This window comes from Pempheris klunzingeri, chromosome 2 (assembly GCF_042242105.1).
Source record: "Pempheris klunzingeri isolate RE-2024b chromosome 2, fPemKlu1.hap1, whole genome shotgun sequence".
NCBI lineage: Eukaryota > Metazoa > Chordata > Actinopteri > Acropomatiformes > Pempheridae > Pempheris > Pempheris klunzingeri.
Genome location: NC_092013.1, coordinates 22,103,743 through 22,125,081, shown reverse-complemented (window position 1 = coordinate 22,125,081; position 21,339 = coordinate 22,103,743). Strand labels below are relative to the sequence as shown.

At 39.9% G+C, this 21,339-nt stretch overlaps 1 protein-coding gene across 1 annotated transcript in view; it reads right to left on the bottom strand.

Moving 5' to 3' along the window:
- The window catches only part of stab1 (stabilin 1), a 101,497-nt gene that overhangs the window by 5,403 nt on the left and 74,755 nt on the right, over positions 1 to 21,339 (bottom strand). The window contains exons 67-70 of the mRNA XM_070837451.1: positions 19,257 to 19,391; positions 17,005 to 17,109; positions 11,348 to 11,497; positions 10,918 to 11,022 (exon numbers count right to left, since the gene is read on the bottom strand). Of these exons, the coding sequence (XP_070693552.1) occupies positions 10,918 to 11,022; positions 11,348 to 11,497; positions 17,005 to 17,109; positions 19,257 to 19,391 (495 nt within the window). The remainder of the gene's footprint in view (positions 1 to 10,917; positions 11,023 to 11,347; positions 11,498 to 17,004; positions 17,110 to 19,256; positions 19,392 to 21,339) is intronic.

Here is a 21,339-nt window from a genome sequence, read left to right as displayed (position 1 = left end):
TGTGGCAGCCAGCTTACCAGTCCTCACACAGTTGAGCCAACAAATGGATCCTTGCAATGGAAAAAAGTACAGCAGGGTTCAAATTGACAACATCAAAGCCGTATTGATCCATGAGGCAGGACAACATATCAATCTTTGGGTCAGTGAGACTGAATCATCTAGACACAGGAAACAATGTGGACTATGTGGAATTTGAAATCTTTCAAACTTGGTTGTGGCAAGAAGTCCGAAAGCAGTTTCCAGAAAAGATGGATGCATCAAAATTGTAAGGATAAAAGCTGAAATACAATGAATGTCCAACTAAATTCCTGTGTAACTTCCAATTCAGATGGACAGAAGAAACAGGCAACTCTCATGGCATGAAAACATAAAAACATGCTCATGTGGGGATTCTTGAATTCTTGACCTGCTCTTTATGGAAAGCGTCTTGAGATAACACTGTTATGAACTGGCGCTATATAAATAAAGATTGATTGATTGATTGATTGACTAAAAAACAGAGAACTTATTCAAGACAATGATAAAGAGGGCCATGCAACAAGAGATGCAAAAACATCTGAACAACATGGGTAGTGATTGTGATTGTGATAGTGATGAACTGGGACTTTTTTGCAGAACATGTAGTTCATCATGTGGAACAGTACAGTAAAGAAGAAAAATAATAAGAAAAGCAGAATAAACTAGTATCCACAAGATCTAAGCCCATAAGAAACTCAGAGTGCAATGGTGCAAAGACACCTGTTGTGCCAAAGTGGCAGAGGGACAAGACAAACTCATTAAGGACAAGCAGCAATTCTGTCAGCAGGAAGTTTAATCCTAATCATAAAGCAAAGCAAGCAGGCTGCTTGGTGACAACAGGTATATTGCTGACTCGCAAATCGAGATGGTAACCAAAGCACCCAAACCTCAAACTGTGACTCAGGTGCTTTCCTTTTTGGGCATGACAGGGTATAGCAAGCAGCGGATTTCTGACTATGCATTAAAAACAGTGCCACTGTGTGCAATGATAAAAACAATGGGACAAAGTGGCAACAAAGACACTTTATTGTGGACTGAAGGCAATAAGACAGCATTCTGTGCCTTTCAAATAGAGCAACAGCATGTGCTAGGCACACCACATTATACAACACCTTTGTGTTGTATGTAGCTGAAAGATAAGAAGCCCTAATACAGCAAATGCCAACAGGTAAACAGCAAATAGCCCCTTACTTTACAAAGCTCAATACTATTGAACAAGGTCTACCACTGTGCAGCCAGGCGCTGGCAGCTGCAACATTTGCTTACCAAAAAGCTTGTACAATCACAATAGGACATCCAGTATCTTTGTATATATCTTACCACCTGCATGCACTACTTGCAAGCCAACGATTTGTATTCAATCAGTGAATGGTTCATGTTTGATAAATGGCACAGGAAACCATACTGGCTATGCAATCAGCTTGTTGAATGATAACAGACAAACATTTCCTGTGCTGTCAAATGGGCTTTAACAGCAGCTGGCAAAATATCAGTATGGAGAAAGGTTAATATCTAACAGATTCTGCATATGCATATGGTATCCATGCTTATGGCAGCATTAGTGGACAGAGAGGTTTTGAGAGTGCTGATGGAATACCCATAAGCCATGGAGCTGCAATAGCACATCTATTTGCAGCCATGCAGATTCCAAATGGATTGGAAATGGAGTCCATTTCATCAACCTGGTGTGATGTTGGCAAAGTTCCTTTCCAGAGAAGTAGAACCAAGGTTTTTCCATAACAGACAAAATCAGTTCAGACAATGGTCCACATTTTGCCAACACGACAATAGAGATTCTGACAAAGTGCTAAGGAATCAAGCTGAGGTTTGGGTGTATATTCCACCTCCAATCACAGAGGCTGTTATCTCTCGTCGTGTCTGTTAAGTTGGTTTTGTTCACTCCTGTTTTGTCTCGTCTCTCACTTCCTGTTTTATTTTGAAAACTAAACTCTCCTCTCATTTCAGGTTGTTGACTTCCTGCCCTTGTGTGTTTTCCCGCCTTGGTGATTGTCTGCCCCGCCCTGATTGTCTCCACCTGTTCCCCATTACCTCATGTATAAATAGTCTGCGTCTCCCTTTGTCCTGTGCCAGATCGTCTTGTCCTGTCTTCATGTGGTCCTTCTACCAAAGGAAAGTATTGCTACTCTTTGCCTTGTATTCAGAAAGTATCGTGAAATCTTGTGTATCATTAAAACCTGTGTTAAACTGACTAAAAGCGTCCTGGTGTCCTGCATTTGAGTCCTCCATGTTCTTGAGCCACTGGTCCTAATAGAGGCAGGTAGAAAGGCCCATTGGCACTCTAAAATCACAAACAGGGACCACCACTTAAACAGATTAACATGGAGTTGGCAAATTATGTTAACAGTCTAACTGCTATCCATAAGACCACCTTTCCACAGGTCGAGTGACATTGCTGAAGACCTACAAACACAAAAAGGAGATTGGATGTACATCAAAGTATTCAAAAGAAAATAGAACAAACCCAGACACACAGGACCTCATAAGGGGATCCTTGCTCCACAAACAGCTCTCAGAGTTGAACCAGGAAGGACACTAATGTTGGGCCTCACCACACGGTGAAGACCACATAGTGAAGACCACATGTTTCTTTGTCTGTGGAACTATGGACTCCACTCCCCAGTGTCCCCAAGTTTCACAGATAGGTGTGAAATCACCCCTGCACCCAGCTCCACAGCCACCATTGGCCAGAGTGGGACACATGATTTTACGACCTCAGGCCACAAAACCAAGTCAACCCCACTGAACTTTTTCTTTCTGGACCTCTCTCCTCAAGAGGAGAGAGACCTCTCTCCTGAAGAGGAGAGAAGCTCTCAACTCAGCTAAGCTCTGCCTCAGTGTGGCCTGTAAAAGAGCAGCCACCTCCTTCGTGGTAGCGACACAAAGTCCTGCCTGAACCAAGCAGATCAGCACCAGCAGGTACGACCCAGAGTCTGCCAGCTGATAACCAGAGCAACAGGAGCACACCAGCAAGTTAGCATCAAGCTGCTAACTACCCAGGAACCAAGGAGCGACTGGATCCTCCAACCTGTAACCACAGCAAGGACACAGAACTAAACCCCTTTCTCTCCAGCAACAAGCTGACAACAAGCAGCTCACCTCAAGGACTCTTCTTCTCCCCCTTTAAAGACTGGTAACAAACTCTAACTGGGTATAATTAGCATAACATTACTGCATACATGATTTATCCTTGTTAATGTATTGACTTGCTTTAATGTTCACTGAGTTTGATTATTGTGATGTGTTGTAGATTACTGTGCAGCCATTAAGTTTAGTTGATGTTAGTTTGTTCACACAGACACAGGGTCTACATGCAACTAACCATCCTTTCTTAACCTGGCACCTTTATCTACACACACACACACACACAGTTTTACAACAGGCCTAGACTGAGGGGCTAAGCTAACAGCTACAGCACTTAGCTTTTCTTTGTTTCCTCTGCCCCACACCCCAGGGGGTCTGGCCATCACTATTTGGGCTCTCCCACCTTTATGGACCCATCTCACATTTCTCGGCCTAATCACACACACACACACACACACACACTCTGCCCCTGTTGTTGTTAGTTAGTCATAGACACATAGTTAGATTGTTTGATTGATTTTGTTCTGTTTAATACATGTTTTAATACCTGCTGTCTTCTTTAATGTTGTACAAGGGTGAATACTGCCAACCTCTACACTGTCAAGAACTCCAAAATCCTTCAGCTGGCTATCAATGTGGTAATTTTGGTAGTAATCATTAAATTAATTATAAAACATAATTCCAAATTGATAGTTTAGTATTTTTATGAGACTAAGTCAATTAAAACGGCTATCTTTTCCTTGTTTTTCGAGGTGGTGCCCCAATTGAGGTGGACTTTATTCAAAGTTCCATTAATTTTAATAATTATTAATTATCTTTGATAATTATTAATTATTTCTGATAGCCAAATTGAACTTACCACTTGTTAAATCCCAACACTTATGTCTTCCAGTCAGGATTTCGACCACATCATAGCACTGCAATGGCTCTTGTTAAGGTATAAATGATATTCAGTTAATCATGGACAGTAGCAGAATTTCAGTCTTAGTATTACTGGATCTCAGTGCTACATTTGACACCGTCAACCACAACATATTACTAGACAGGCTGGAAAACAACATGGGACTTTCTGGTACAGTATTAAACTGGTCTGAATCCCACTTGAAGGACAGGGACTACTTTGTGTCTATAGATAATTACACATCTGAGAGAAATAAAAATGACACGGCCTTTCCCAAGATTCCATTCTCGGGCCTTCTCTTCTATTCAACATCAACTCCCACTGACTAAAATCATGGAAAACAACAAAATATGTTACCATAGTTATGCAGAAGACACAAATAACCATATATAACATAACCATATCATAATTTTCTTTAATTAAACAAAGAAAAGATAGTAATCATTGTTTTTGGAGCCACGTAAGAAATATTAAAACTGAGCACTCAGCTTCATACTGTAATGTTATAACCCATGAACCAAGCCAGAAATCTAGGTGTAGTCATGGCCTCAGACCTAAACATCAACCACATTAAGCAATTACGAAGTCAGATTACTATCACCTAGCAAATAAATTATGTATGAAAGGATTTATGTCAGCAGGATTTTTAAATATCTGTCCAAGTGATTATCTACAGCAGGCTTGAGTGCTGTAACGTTGTCTTTACAGGCCTCCCCAAAAAGTCAATCAGACAGCTAAAGTTAATTCAGAACGCTGCTGCTCAAGTCCTCGCTAAGACGAAGAGAGTACTACATATTACTTCAGGTCTTAGATCTTTACACTGGCTTCCTGTCTGATTTCAAAATACTACATTTAATTTAATTTAAAAATTGCACTAACTGGTTTAAGGCAAAAATACATTTCTGACCTGCTGCTTTGCTATGAACCATCCAGACCTCTCAGATCATCCGGGACAGATCTGGTTTCTGTCTGGGACAGGTCTGCTTTCTGTCCCAGAGTCAAAACTAACTAACATGGAGGGGCTGTATTCAGTTTTTATGCACTACATATCTGGGACAAACTCCTAGAAAACTGCAGGTCTGCTGTAACTTGCAGTTCTTTTAAATCAAGACTGAAGACCTTCCCGTTTACCACTGCCTTTCATTAAGTCAAATATTTTTTAATTTCTTGACTTTGTGTTCCCCTTCTAAGAAGCATGTCGCTAACAGACAGAAGGATTAGGAACATCAGATCCAGAAGGTCAGATTATGTCCACTAGCTTTGTTAATAATCTGTTCTTCAACAGATTTGATGCCCAGGCCCCTGCACTCCCTACAGACACTACCATCAACACCTCGATTGTTCTGCCCCCAACAACACCCATTCCACTCTCTCCCCCTCACCCTCCTTGCAGCCTCTCATCTTCAAGGGAGGGCCACTCTCTCACCTCTATCCCCATCCCCTCACCCCCATCTTCAGTGACTATACTGATCTTCAAAGCCCTCCATAACCTCGCCCCTCCATACCTGACTGAACTCCTTCACATAAACACACCCAGCCGGACTCTCATCATCATCATCCTCCATCAACCTCACGATCCCTCCTGCCCGTATGACCACCCTAGGGTCCAGAGCCTTCAGCCGCTCTGCCCCCCGCCTCTGGAACTCCCTCCCACCGGACATCAGGAACATCAATACTTTGACCATCTTCATATCTCACCTCAAAACCCACCTGTTTAAACAAGCCTACTCACTGTAACATCACTCTACAGATCTCCCACCCCTTGGTTTTTTACATTTTTTGACTTAACTTGCTTTTTCACTGTTTGTTTTTAACTGTGTGTTGTACAGTGTCCTTGAGTGCCTTGAAAGGCGCCTATAAATAAAATGTATTATTATTATTATCACAGCTGAAGATGTTAGAAGACAGCTGGGGAAACTCCACTCTGGCAAGGCTGCAGGCCCTGATGGTATCAGCCCCAGGGTGCTCAAAACCTGTGCCATCCAGCTCTGTGGAGTTCTTCAGCATGTCTTCAACATGAGCTTGAGTCTGCAGAGGGTCCCAGTGATGTGGAAGACGTCTGTTGTAGGAGTGAAGCTCGACTCTCTGACGGTGGTGTCAGAGAGGAGAATGCTTCACAAAGTGGGAGCTATTCTGGACAATGTGTCCAACCCACTCCATGAAGTGCTGGTTAGATATAGGAGTTCTTTCAGTGCCAGACTAATTGTACCATGATGCACTACAGAGCGCCACAGGAAATCATTCCTGTCTGTGGCCATTAATCTATACAACTCCTCATTCTGAGTGTACATGTTGTTGTATGTTATTACTATTGTTATCATTATTATATGATTCAGCTCCTCACTCTGTGTGTACATGTTGTATTATATTATTATTATTATCATTATTATTATTATAATTATATAACACATCTCCTCACTCTGAAGGTACATGTTGTTATATATTATTATTAGTAGTAGTGGTATTATTTGTATCATTATTATTATTATAATATGGTACAGCTCCTCACTGAGTGTACATGTTGTTATATGTTATTGTTGGTTGTAGTAGTAGTGGTAGTATTATTAGTATTATATAATACATCTTCTCACTCTGAGTGTACATGTTGTTATATATTATTAGTATTATCAGTAGTGGTATTATTGTTGTTATTATTATTATTATAAGACTCTGGACTCACCTGGTGCAGTAATTTACCTCTGTGATAATTTGTAATAATAATTTTTAATACATCTTTTTTTATTCATACTTTTATATATTTATATTTTACTTTGTGTTTGAAGCTTATTCTTATTCTTATTCTTTTGGAGCTGTGTGTAACAAAAAGCAATTTCCCCCTGGGGATTATTAAGGTAATTCTGATTCTGATTCTGATTAACAGGGTGGCTCTTAGTGATTACCTTAGTTGTTTGTTTGCTGTTTTCCCACAGAAAAACAATTGGTGCAAAAACAAAGAGCAAAAAGAGCTACAGTGAGTTGGTGAAGGCAAGATTTGCAGGTACACACAGCATGGACTCAGGAACTTAATGGCGCACCAGAGGAACATCAGACCATCAGAATATCAGAGGGTTGGATAATATCTGGTCAATCACAGGAGCAATCCCAATAAGAGGAGTTGTGGGCAGAGCATCGTCAGTGGCATAGAATAGTAGAAGATGGGTGAACTACCTGTGGTACAACCAACAGTGATTTGCTCAGTGCAGGCACTGGAAGGAATAAAAGAACAGCAACATGCAACCTCAGTGATGATGTTGCAATTAGATTCATCCTGCACTTATTTGTTGTGGTAAATCATATATTCTGTGTTAAAAAAAACATAATCTGTGTGTAAATCATAGTGTTCTGTGTTTGACCTGTATGAATTAAAGCATTCCAATAGGGTAAAAAAAACTGTGTTGGAAGAGAGGAGAAAACTGTCCGGTCTGGACCGTCCTGGATTTAGTCCAAGCCAGAAAGTTGCTATCTGAGGAAAAGAGGGTACCAAAGGGAAAGATAACAGTTATTCTTGCTGAGTCAGGATGATATTGTTAAACATTGAAGGAGGACACAGAGCTACACAGTCAGGATGATACTGTTAAAAAAAAGTGGGTGAAGACTCAGCTACACAGGAGAAACACCACAGGGATATAGGAGAAAGTTTAGAGAACGGAGATTTAGTAGCAGTCCGAGGACCAAGTCGGGTTTGTTGTGTTTGTTTGTCTGTACACAATAAACTCTTTCACATCGGATTCTGATAGACTTCAGTGACTCTTCCTTCAAGACTTGTTTTTTGACATCAAAGGTCTACCAGAAGAGGCAAACAGAATTTTTGAGAAATTGCTGGTGAAAGCTCCAGTCCTGATCTAGACATGGTGCTGAGGGTCTTTTCCTCAACACAATGCTGGCAGAAGAACAGGGAGTACGTGAGTGCATAGGAGAAGAATGTGGTACGTCATCCCACTGCACACAGATGAAGAAAGGAATTTAACCAAGGCATTACAACATTTGGAAAAATTAAGAAATTATCATGTTAGGAACAGTGGTGGTGGGCTCGGTTACAATCCACATCATGGAAAGGGACTAAACTAAGCATGGTCTTGGGAGTGATTCTAGTGATTTTGGTGCGATTGTGCTGCATACTTCCATTTGTCCAGGCAGTGGTAAAAAACATGGCACCTGATGTCACTGGACAGTTTCCTGTAATTCCTGAAGTTGAAGCTGAGGGTGACGTTACTGATATTAAACACTAAAAAGACAGCCCTCATGTACAAATACAGCATAGATGAAAGCACATAATTGTACTTGCTGCACATAGTATTCACAACAATGACAGACGCTCAGCGGGGACAATTAAGACATCTTTGCTTCTCCTTTGCGATTTGTGTGCGTGAGTGAATATGGGGAAAATCTATTCATGTTTCTTCAACTTTAGAGTAAGTTTATTTACTTGTAGCATGCATATGTTTGTGTATTTTACACTTTGATGCGTTAGCTTCATAGCAAGTGAATGCCAGTTTGGGTTATGTTTGTATAGCCATGGTTCTCTGAGTACCGCACGCAACATTTGTTTTAGAGCTGTTTCACCAGACATATTTGTCAGATTTAAACTTTGTAACTGTACATTGATATTGTACTTTGCTATTTGTTATTGATATTGTACCAGTGTTTTTAGCGAGGTCCCATCCACAATTGGGAAAGTAACATTTAGATTAGTTTAGAGGACGTAGCGTGGTAATTATTTACAGGTCTGTATTTTGTATCTTTCAGGTGCCGCCATACCTACAAGTGAAGCACCTACTGAGTTTCATTCATGAGAGTCATGATTTTAAGCTCATGGGTTCATTCTTCGCGTCGGAGTCTTCACCTGAAGGCAAAAACCAGTTATGCCACCTCAACACAACATAAAGCTCCAACCACTTTTAAATAAATTGCTCTCTGGACCAATATCATTGTGCCTTTCCCAAACACGACACAGACTGATTGGCTACTCAAAACAGTTGCAAAACAGATGAAACGCAGAGAAGTGTAGAGAAGCAAAGAAAGCAAATACAGACAACCTAAAAGTGGCAGGAACTATAGGCTTGGTGTTCATGAACTATGCATCAGGTGAGGTGGAAAGAATGTTTTGAATCTAGCAGAGGCAACGCTGTCAGAAAGTCAGAGAGAAAAGACTTCAACAAATGGCTATAGTCTGCGGTCAGTGTCACAACATAAATGACTGAATTTCATTGTAAATCATAAAATTAAACATTTATTAGATCACACTACATAATGAAGGGACAATTGCTTACAATAGTAATTACACAATCTTAGATGTACTAATTTTGTTATAGTACTAACAGATAAGGTATGGAGGGACACAGTATCTGTGGAACAACAAGCAAGACAGGCTGTTGACAGCCAAAGAATCCATATTCAGTGATCAGTTTGGAGAATGGGAGGAGGATGACAGAATACTAACAATCCTAGAAGGTATACTGGGACCACATTGAGATCATACAAAAACCCTGATTATGGACAAGACAGAGCATGAGTACTTCTGCAGAGCACCTTTCCTCAAGTTTCCATTCATTGCACCATCTACATCCTGAGGAAAATGGTGATCTTTAGCTACGACGTGAGGCAGATAGTAAGCTTCATATAGGAAATGGTAAACCTCTACAGGATATATGTCAGAGTCAGGTGGATGTGGGATGTCTTTAACCTGGTTTGACAAGCGTCATCTGGAAAACTGGATCCCCACATGTAATGATAGCAACAACAACAGAAAGCTTGTTGAGGACAAGCCACCATCTGCCAAGACAATTTGCCCTACATCATGAACACCATGACTCAGACTCAGACCAATGTGCTTGGATGACCTAGTAACCTTTTTTTACAGCAAGGCCATCGACCATCGTACACGGGTTGAGCATGGGACAGATTCTCACACACGAAAGGCTCTGCATCTTCACATAATATTATTGGTAATCATTTCATTTCAAGTAAGTTCTGTAATATTTTGGACTGATCATAACAGTTTTAAGTAATCAAAAGATTTCAAATGACCACAAGCCCCTAATTTTTTTTTTATCTAGGGTTAAGACAAGTCCAGAAACATTGGTGTCTGGTGAGAGAACAAAAGGGTTCAAGGAAGGTTCAAGGTCACCATGACCTCAAGTTGAGGGACTCATACTTTCAGAAATTTCTAGGGAGGACATGGAATAGTGGCAGGAATCTAAGAATGCAAAGCTTCCCAGAAAACCAGGGAAGCATGAAGACATTGATTGGAAAACCCCAAAAGTGGAGGTTAGAGGAGGATCACTCAGGACACACCCACAACGAGTGCTTTTCCATGGAAAATTTCCTTGGTTTACTCTGTATTTGAACATAAAAACTCAGTAAATTGTGTTTTTTCTGCCTCTGTTATGTCTCGTCAAGTTTAGTTCATGTGTTTTTCTGTTACTTCCCGTTTTATTGTGGCGTTCAACTTTTCACGTTTCAGGTCCCTTGACTTCCTGCCCTAGAGTGTTTCCCGCTCCTGTGATTGTCTGCCCTGTCTTGATTGTTTCCACCTGTGCTCCCTTCCCTGGTTTATATATTGTCTGCGTTTCCCCCTGTCCTGTGCCACATCGTCTTGTACTGCTGTGTTGAGCGTTCCAGCGTCCTTAGTCAGTTTTTGTGAGAGTATCTTGTTGTGAGTGTTTTGAGTCTAGTCAGGTTTGTATCTATTAGTAAGAATTTTTTGATAGTGTCTGTTTTTTGGTGCCTTGTCCTTGTTGTTTTTTGTGCAACATTATTATGACTCGTGTTGAGCTTTTGAGTCCATCTTCCTGTGTGTGCATCTGGTCATAACAGCCTGATTCTTAGGCTGTTAAATTCTTAAGTAAAATATTGTTGATGTAAATGTTCAGAAAGACTCTGATTGGTCAACTTACCCCAAACGGCTCGGTGAAGGCTCTGGAGCCGCTGTACAGAGGGTTTGGGATGGAAACCAGCGTGGGCTTCTTCCTGCCACCCACCGCACCGTCCTCATCCTCATTCTGTCACAGAGGAAACAGGAGTGACTGTCAACTGTTAGCAGGGTGGCAGTAAATTACCAGCAGCTGAATCACTGATTAACATCTGATGTTTTTGTAATGAGCGATTACAATATCAAGCACTCCTAACATTAAAATCTGTCCTACAGCTCCAAAATTCACAGTTGAGGTATTAACACATACAGACATTTGAAACACTCAGAACTCTTTGAACCAAAGAGTATTTGGTTCTGGGCCGCATCATCTTGTACTGCTGTGTTGAGCGTTCCTAATATTGTTCTGGGAACAATATTAGCTGTGTGTGTGTGTGAGAGAGAGTGTGTCTCACTCTGAAATAGTGGAAGCGGAAGGCGTCGGTCTTGTGTTTGAAGACATAGTATCCAAGTGCTGCCAACAAACATGCCAGCAACACCGACACCAAGATAGCTGATGCTGTGCCGCTTGAGTGGGCGTGGCCTCTAGAAGCATGATGGGAGCTCTGTAGACAACAGGTATGACAAACATGCATGAGAATTAGAGAGAGAGAGAGAGAGAGAGAGAGAAAGGGAGGGGGGATGTGACTCAAAGGGAAAAAAGAAAAAAACAGGACTGATCCGGGTCACAAACTGATTCTAACGGCCATTTTGTTTTTGATCACAGGAAGATTTTTACAGGATACAGAGGAAAGAGAGAGATGGCCACCAACCACGTTCAAGTAAGTCATCAAAGATTAAATGTTGGCTGACTTACAGATTTTATTTTTGAGGTTCTGGCAGTTTACATATAGGTTGAAGTTTTTGTGAGAGTTTGGACTTCAACAGAACTTCTTTTACCACACAGAAAGGTATTTATTTTACTGTAGTGACAGGACCCTCTACATTAGTGTTCCCCAGTCGCCATGAATTTTTGGTACTTATCTACTGATGGTGTTGGTGCAGCAGTTTGACTAGTGTTTGTCCTCCAACCTCGTAAAACACAACATGTGGTTACTCACTACTCTATTTGGATGCAATGAGGAGTCTCAGAGTGGTATCAGTGCTTGTGAATTATTTTGGTGTAATTCACAACATACAGGAGATATTCAGTGAGAGAAGGTTTTTCTCATGTAACATGTTGCAGGAACATGTATCATAGATGGTATATATGTCACCCTCAAGTCAGCATTCTATTTTCCTGACTCCACTCCGGTCCACGGAAAGGTCAAGTCCATCTTTGGGGTACCCCCTCACATACCCGAAACTAGATATTACTTGCAGAATCCTACATTGTGTTTGATTTGTGCTGCACCTCATTCATATGTGTTTCCACTGTGACATCACAGCAGGACATCTTGACATGTGATATTAAACTTGTGGTAAGATCACATGGTCATACAGGAAGTAAAATGTTGATTAAACAAGTATCATTAGACTGTAGTAACAGCAGCAGGGACTGACTTACATCTTAGTTTTCACCAGCTACTTGACCCAAATACTGAAGATCCCGACGCAGAAATATTCAGGTGTTTTCAGGCAGAAGACAAAGCCAATGAAAAGATGTGAGTGGGTGCAATTTACTGGACGCGATTTACTGGATTTGATCCAATAGATCGTCTCCTCCAGCAGCCAAGAACAGGCGGTGAACTGGCCACAAAGGCTGTAATGTAATCCTTCAGAGAAATTGTGCCTGACCAAAGTACGTTGTCTAAAAGTGCTTGTTTTTGCCACTGACAATGAGTGTTATAACAGCTAATTATGGTTAAATGTAAAGGATCTTACAGGTCTTGCTCTGTAGGGATACTTTCCATTATGTTGTCAAACACTTTGAATAACTGAGCCTCTTAATGGCAAAAACAAGCACTTTCAGTGGACTCTGATCGGTGCAGTTGCCGTTAAAGGGTTACAATATAGCCATTGCTGCCTGTTTCGCGGCTGCTGGCTGAGACGATCGACTGGACCAATTCCAAAACTTTTTGTACCAATCCAGTCATTTCAAACTCAAAGTAAATCTTATGTAAATCTAAGGTCCAAGTTTAGAAATACCAGAGTTATGCTTCAAAACCTGAAGATTCATGTCTGAGATTAAAATGTGTTTGGCTGACTCCACAGCCGGTATGCAGAGGGGATGAGGACGAGTCATCATGAGATATAAATAATTATTTAGCCAAAGGCTTCAGATTAATCCGTTATGATCATCTTTTGTGTCCCACATCATGAATATTGATCAGAGTTGTGATGTTATCAGGGTGGAAACTCGGCTGATTGAATCTTCATTTCCTGAAAACTGTGCCAAGGAACTACACACAGCCATCTGCTCTCTGCCCACATCTGTAGCTGTTGCCTGGCAACAACAGACAGGTCATCCCATTAGGAAACGCTGCAGAAGGGGAAGGTCGTCATGGCGCCTCCTGGTGGCCGCAGTCAGAATGGCAGCATTTCATGATTCGGTAAAGGGTTAATCTCATTGTTAGCGAGCTTGTAATGTTATAAAATCATCAATTAATGACGCCCGACTGTAATGACAAATTAACGTGGAGTAGCCAGAAATGCTGAATATACCATGTGTCACTCAATAAATGTTTCCATTAATCACTAAACTGCTACATATCAATTTATGGATTACACATAAATTTATGAATAGAAACCGTGGGGAAAAAAAGCTCTGTGGATGAAGAGAAAGTGAGCTAAAGACAATCAAGACGTTGCACAAATATTGGAATTTATTTTGAAAAAAACTAAGATGAACATTTGGAAAACAAACCCATTACCTAAAATTTTTCTAAGTACTTACTTGATTTAACCTGTTCACATTTTTTTCATCTTCTCTCCTTTTTCAAGGTGGAGGCATTTACATTTAGCCTGAACCTTGTTTATTAACTGTTACTAACTGTTACTATGCTAACCTAACCTGCCGTGTATAACTAAAGGTTAGGTTACTATATATGTCCTGAGATACAATTTTAGATCAAGTTTTTTGCCTCTATGTCCACAGGTTTAAATATCTGAATAATATTAAATGCAATTGCACTCAAAATTATTCAACCTCCGCCACAGCCATGCTTCACTGTAGGCAGGGTGTTCTTTTCAGCGTATACCTCATTCTTCCTCCTCCAGACGCTGATCCATAGACCTGAAAAGTTCCACTTTTGTTTCATCGCTCCAAAGAAACTTCTGTGGCTTATCTATATGGTTTCAAGCATATTAGAGCTGACTTGTCGTGTGCTTTTGGGTCAGTAGTGGTGAACGTCTTGGAGTTTGAACATAGAGGCCATCAGCGTTTATTCTGTGCTTTACTGTAGAAACTGAAACCTCAGTACCTGCTGCCATCAAGTCTTGGTGCAGGTCTTTTGCAGTCACTCGAGGGTTTTTGACCACCTGCCTCCTCAGAAATCTGGTGGCAGCCATTGATAGCTGCTTCTTTCTGCTTTGTCCAGGTAGTGTAGCCAGTGTTCCTTTAGCTTTGGACTTGTGAACTAGGCTTCCAACAGCTTTTAGCATTTAGTGCCTTTGGTATATTTTTGTATTCTTTTCATTGTTTGTGCGAAGCAATGATCTCCCCTGTTAACATTTTGGACAGTTCTCTTTGCTTACCCATATTTCTAAAATGCATCCAAATGTCACTGTGAACAAAGCCCGAGCCAGTCTGGGTATTTGATGTGTTCTATCTGAAGCACAGCTGATGCAACTAATGAGGCTCTTGATTAGTTGCATCAAGTGTGCTTGAGACAAAACCTGATTTGCAAATAATTGCTCTTATGAGGGATTCTAATCAGGGGGTTGAATAATTTTGAGACAGCAGTAGTCATTAAAAGTGGCATGAAAAGTGGGTAATGTAAACTGGAGGTGTAACGTTAGTTAGCTGTGAGCTACGCCTTTAGCACGTTTGTATTTAGCCTGTATATCTTTTGGTGAACCCGCACCATTAAAAATACCATGTTGCATTGGCTACTATCAGTTCCTCTTTTCACTGTAACTACGGAAACAGACAATAGTAACCTGAATTACTCTTAAAGCTGAGGAAAGCATCAGCATAAACACAATGATTATGAGGCAAGATTGGAATTCAGATCCTCTACCACACGATTCCTAATTAAACAGTATAAAGTCTTTATATAGTAGATTTATTGAACTAAAAGAGCTGATGTCTGCCAGGCAATCTCTGCTACACTTAGCCATAATCTAACCTCAACCTATAACCACTTTAAGCTTCACAAGATATTTTTTAAAGTTTTAATTTTTTTCAAAATCTTTATTACCATCATTGGTCCCCCTGCCATGTTTTTAATGCTGACTCAAGCAAGCAACTGTTTCAAAAAAGTTGTTAATGAAAACTTATATTCAATATGGGGATTATTGGTGTCAGGTTTGGAATTAATCTGGAGATGCTCTGCCTCAGAATGAGACCAAACTTTTCTTTGGGTGTTTGTTTTGACACAACTAAGGCCAAAATGTGGCCTGCAACAAACAAGTCAAGGCTTGATTTTAGCCTTGCTGTTTGTCTTTTGCTCTGTGATTTCAAAATGAAGCAGTGGTGGATGACTTGCGGCCCTTTAAGAGGACTAAGGAGTCAGCAGTCAATAAAATTAATATTTTAACTTAAATATTTTTGAAAAAATGTCGTTTGGGAAAATTCATAAATTAGGTTGAATATCTTTAGTAGGCAGACAAGACCTCATAGGCCCAGGACATGCTCAGGCAAGACACCAGTAGAAATCCCCTACTTCCCCCTGAGTGGGCGGCGGCATTACATCATATCAATATCAATATCTATCTGACCCCAAATCAACGTGAAGATTTTCACAAACAAATGAAGGGCCATGTGTAACGTTAGTGTTGGCTGCAGCCTGATGCTGTGAGCTGAATGTGAGATGATGGCTTGTGCCGACTTCACTCTACAGGATTGTTTCCCTGATTTTCCACACACCAATAGTTTTCCAGGATTGCAGACAAAAGCTCCAGGTGAAAGGCTTGCACCCCTGAGCACCCATCATTAATGTAAACTGTTCAAAGACATGATCAGAGAGTGATCATATGATCCAAAGTTAAATAAGAAAAAAATTAAAAGTTATCCAAGACTCTTGAGAAGTTTACAGTGGTTATAGGTTTAGGCCAGGTTATGGTCAGACGTAGAATAGATCGCTTGGTAAAAATCTGCAGTCCACTGAGTGCAGATCTGTAGTGTTTTGTTTTTTTTAATATTGTGATAAATATGGACATACATAGTGTACTGTGAGTTTTTGGTATCGTTAGATTCCTAAAAACAATATCATCACAAAAAAAGATACTGTTATCAGTCAAGTTAATCTTTTACTTTGTTCATACTGCATTTTGTCTCTCCTTTGAATTACACTCAAAACACAAGTTTGGGGAGGTGGAGAGAGAGTCTGTCACTATCACTGTATGAAAGCCTCAAGATAGCAATTACACTTAATAGATGGGAAAAGGCAACCGGATGAACTGATAAGAGATCCACAAGGCCGTCAACACAATGTCAACTGAAACATAATCACAGGGAGCTTGTGTGTGACATCAAAGGCTGACAACTAACCACTGTGACATACTGAGTTAATGTTGTCTGGCCATGACCTTACATACTGCTTTCCTCTTTCAATTTTTCACATTCTGTTCGTGACAAACAACCACCATTGTATCAGATTTCAAGATGGAGAAAAACACTGTCTGAATGTGCACATGGTACAGTATTATCATATGTGTATTATTAACATGATATCAATATTTAATTTCTAAATATCATGGTTATCGTATTTGCATAACGCGACACTTCCGGTCTAGAAATTATTAGTAATCTTGATTGTCCACATATTGATAAAACGAAGCAGAAAAATATTTCCCACAGAATGTCTTTTCTCCATGATTTCTAAGTATCTTTATACGTCTTTAGATGTTTACATTGGAAAGCAGAGGTCATGCTGAGTCCAGCAGTACAATCAGTGTATGAGATTTTAAAACTGTGTATGTGAGTAACGAGCTGGTTTCAGCAACTCTGAATTAAACCATCTTCACTCACCGGTGGGGGGGGCGCTGTCAGCGGGGCCTCGATGACGTGGATGATCCCGTTGACAGCAGGAATGTCCCAATCTACCAGCAGCCGCTGGTTAACCATCTTATAACTCTGATGGGAGATCAAGAATAACGAAGACACAAAATTTTAAAAAGCACGTTATCAAATACAGCATGCTGACAATAATGATGATGATGATGATGATGAACAATTCCACATCTTTCACAGAGAACTGATGCACTCTCTTAAACCTCATCACCTCTGGGTCATAAAACATGCCCTGCAAGAACTCCGGGCTGGCATTAATGATCAAGGTCAAGTGACTCCCTGATTTATGACAAGCTTTGAGTCAAACTACTTTAACACTCCCACATTCCAGGATATGGGCTGAAAAGTTCACAGCACTGTGAACACGAGAACAAATGGATAGAACCTTCACTAAATTGAATATATGTTCCAAAAAGAACAAGAAATGTAAGCTGGAGGTCCAAATGTCACATTCAACAAAAAAAAACATGTCTGCGTGTTGCTGATTTACATCCTGCTCTCATCCTCCTCAACGAGGGGGAAAGATTACATTCCTGTAACACTGAGCACCTTTATTGTTACTCTTATCCCCTTTTATTTGTTGCGTTGGTGCCTATGTGCAGTTCAAAGAGGCATATGTATGCATACTGTTTTTGCATGTGCTAACTTTATGTGTAAACCACATTGCCATAATGACAAATGTTAAGGGACGTGGGATCATCAGACAGACAAAACTTGCACTGCAAGCCAGCATGTAGCAAATCCTGCTAGCTCCTGAAGTGCTGCCCCAGTCTGTCCTTTAACACCATCAAGTTATCCAGCAAACTATTCAATGTCTGAGAGAAAGACTTGGTGTTAAATTTACGTTTAGTGACAGTTATGTGTTCCTACTGTATTGTGCAATCTTGTGAGTCACATAAGAAACCCCACAAGTGAGTTGGAGTTGAACATAATTTGTCCCATTATACAGACTTTTGCATCTTTTGCTCTTCATATTAAGCCCAGCCACCTCTTTACCTGCCATGCTGCCAGTACTCACCCAATTCAGCCAATTCTCTGGGAACTACAAACTAAATTTGCACAAAAATGAACTTTTAAGTAAAAATTTCAAATTAAATCACTCTAAAATGGTAATATTCTCATAATCCAGCTGACTGTCTGTCATGTGTGACAACGGAGGTGAGTTCCTTCAAAGAACTTCATTTTAGCACTGCATGGATTTTCAATCCCTCTTCCTCCAAATAACTTAATGGATAACTTTGTAAAGCACTGTGAGACAACTCTGTTGTGATATTGGGCTATACAAAATAAATTGAATTGAATTGAAATTCTCTCTTCTCTCTTTACTTGACTCAGCACTTCAGGAATGGCAAAGGAGGGATTTCACATGTTTTAAAGATCTTTTTATTAATAATAGTTTTGCAACATTTGAGCAAATTGCTGAAAAAACACTATTTTTCTCAGGTATCTGCAAACCAGACACTTTCTCCACTCTAAGATATAAAATTTCCCCAAAGCACCTGAGATAAACACAGCTGAGGTGTTTCTTAGACTACATCCGTTGCACAAAGGTCTATTTTCATCTATGACAAACTGACAGGTATAAGACACATTCCTCTTGACAAAATAACTATAATGGTAAAAGTTGAAGAAAGGTGTACTACAACATCTGTATGTTGGGGGAACATCACTAACATCTGAAGGATTTGGGACACAGAAACAACGCATTGTAGGTGGGGCGGAGTCAGGCTTTTTACCGGCTGCTACACAGGCTCCATCTTTCTGTCTTTCAGATTCATTGTGTGCATATTGAATCCGGATTAGATCTAATTACAATGATTCACTCACGTACACTCAGTGGTTAGTTGTGTGCTTAGTGAGTAGTTCAATGGTAGTTCAAAGGGTTTTGTGTGTGGGGAGTATAACACTAACAGTTTTGAGCCAAGAACTTATATAACTTCTAATAAACTTCAGATTGAGATGAAGTTGATTAATTTTTTCCCTTTTCTGTGGGCAGTGCTGTGAGGAGAATTTAATGAGTGTTAAAGTCTGTTATCTAATATAAATACTGATCATGTATTGTAACTCACTGATCTGAGTTATTTTTCACAATATTCTTCATAATATTTTAACGTCCTCTTGGCCATTGTTGCATCATATACATCTTAAATGTTTGTGTTTGGATTCATGAGCCCGGGAGGTATGTGTGTGTGTGTGTGTGTGTTTCTGACCTCACTGTTGCCGTGGGTAACAGTCAGGTTGAACCCAAGTCTGGATATGATGACGTCCTGGTGTCTCAGATCCTTGAATGGCCGTCTGCTGTGATTGGCTGAGATGTGATACTGAAGATCTCTACCAGACAGAGTCTACACACACACACACACACACACACATACTGGCAGCTCCATTAGTTGATCCATGCAGGTGTTCTGATTAAACTGATTCAGTTCCAAAGGCTAAAAACTTAATTAGGAACTATCAAGGTTAGTATAAGTGTAAGGGTGAGTATCTGTCTAATTCTTAACAAAGAACACAGATTAGAGTTTCATTGGAGCATATGTCAACCGTATGCTTTGATTTTGTCATTCTTTACTGAAAAGCCTACATTTTGAAAATATAAAATTAAACATGATCACGAAACACAATAAACACATTAAAAACATTCAAATACTTGTAGTCTCAGATATTTCTCTTTTATAAGAATGGCTCCAACAATATGTATTGGTTATAGTTAAGTATTGTCAGTTAACTATTAAACATGTTAAAGTAGTTGTAGTTGTGGGTTTTTAATAATTCTAATTCTAACATTTAATTTCAACTGAATAGACTTACTGTAACCATTCCTACAAGGCTAACTCTGTTTTAATTGCTTATTATTAATTGCGTGTTATGTATCTGAGAGAAACTTTAGATATTTCCATTAGCCAACCTACTCAGTTTATTTTTCTATGGTTCAGTCTTTTTCATAATTTCTGTGAAATTTGTTTATCGTTTTGTCTTAAATCACTGATTCTTTGTTTCTAGATGTTAGAAGGTTTTTCTTATGTTACATATTGCAGGAACATGTACCATAGATGGTATGTATGCTATCCCTAAGTCAGCATTCCAAGGAAAGGTCATGTCCATCTTTAGGGTACCACCTCACAGACCTGAAACCAGATATTACTTGCAGAATCCTATATCTGTGGAAGCTTTACTCTGTATTCTTTGGTCTCTCATCGATGCCTGCGATGTTAGACTCCAAGCTTTAAGATCCAAGCTCGTAAACACATGAAGCTTTTGAATGCATCCCTACACTAGATGTCTTCTTATGTCTTTAAGGATATCTCCAGTATTTTCAAACCTGGACAAAATGACTGGTTGGTACAGAACGTTTTGGATTTGGTTCAGTATGGCCTCATCCAGCAGCTGCAAACCAGCTATAATGGCTGTAATATATCAGTTTAAAGTCACCAGACTGCACTGATGTAAACAGTAATTTTACCCCAAAGAACACGATAGTTGCTGGTCTATTTGCTGTGATTTAACATGTTTAACATGTTAGCTAACATCCAAACTAACTCTTTAAAACACCAAAGTCACACAATAGCACAAACAAACTAACCAAACAAGGCAGCAGTAGACTGTTCTCGTCCACTCTGTACACTGCTGACTGACAACTTCTCTTAGCTCAGTGTGTCAGCTGAGTCTGTCCCTGAGCAGCAGCTCTGGCTCATTGTTTTGGCTCAGTGTCATTGTGCTACGGGTTCACTCACTGAACAACTCATGGACTCACATGACTGTGTGTGACTTAATTCCCTGCTCAGGTCACCATTACTCCACTGTCTTTACATAGCAATGAGTCGTTTAATGCAATATGAATGTTGTATAATGAACCTTTTCACAAAAAAGATCTTACAAGTCTATCTTTGTAGGGATCCTTTCCGTAATGTTGTTGGACACTTCAAATAGCAATCTGAGTCCGTCAGTAGCAGAAACAAGCATTTTGATGGGCACAGTTGCCTCAAAGGACTACATTACACCACTGTAGCTGGTTCACTGCCCGTTTGCGTTCTACCATCTGAGATAATCTACAGGACCAATTGCAAAGGTTTATGTGCCTACAAGTAATTTCAAACCAAAAACCTGTAAACATAGTTATCTTTTAAATAAAGCTAGTTCAGCTGCCTTTGACTGTGAAATAGAAATGAACTTTCCTTGAATTGGTAGATGCATTGTAATTGTAAAACAGTAACAGTTAACCTAGTAGCTGATTGTTATGTGGATATATGCAGATTGGCAAGTTAAAAAAGTAACATAAAATACTGCTGACTT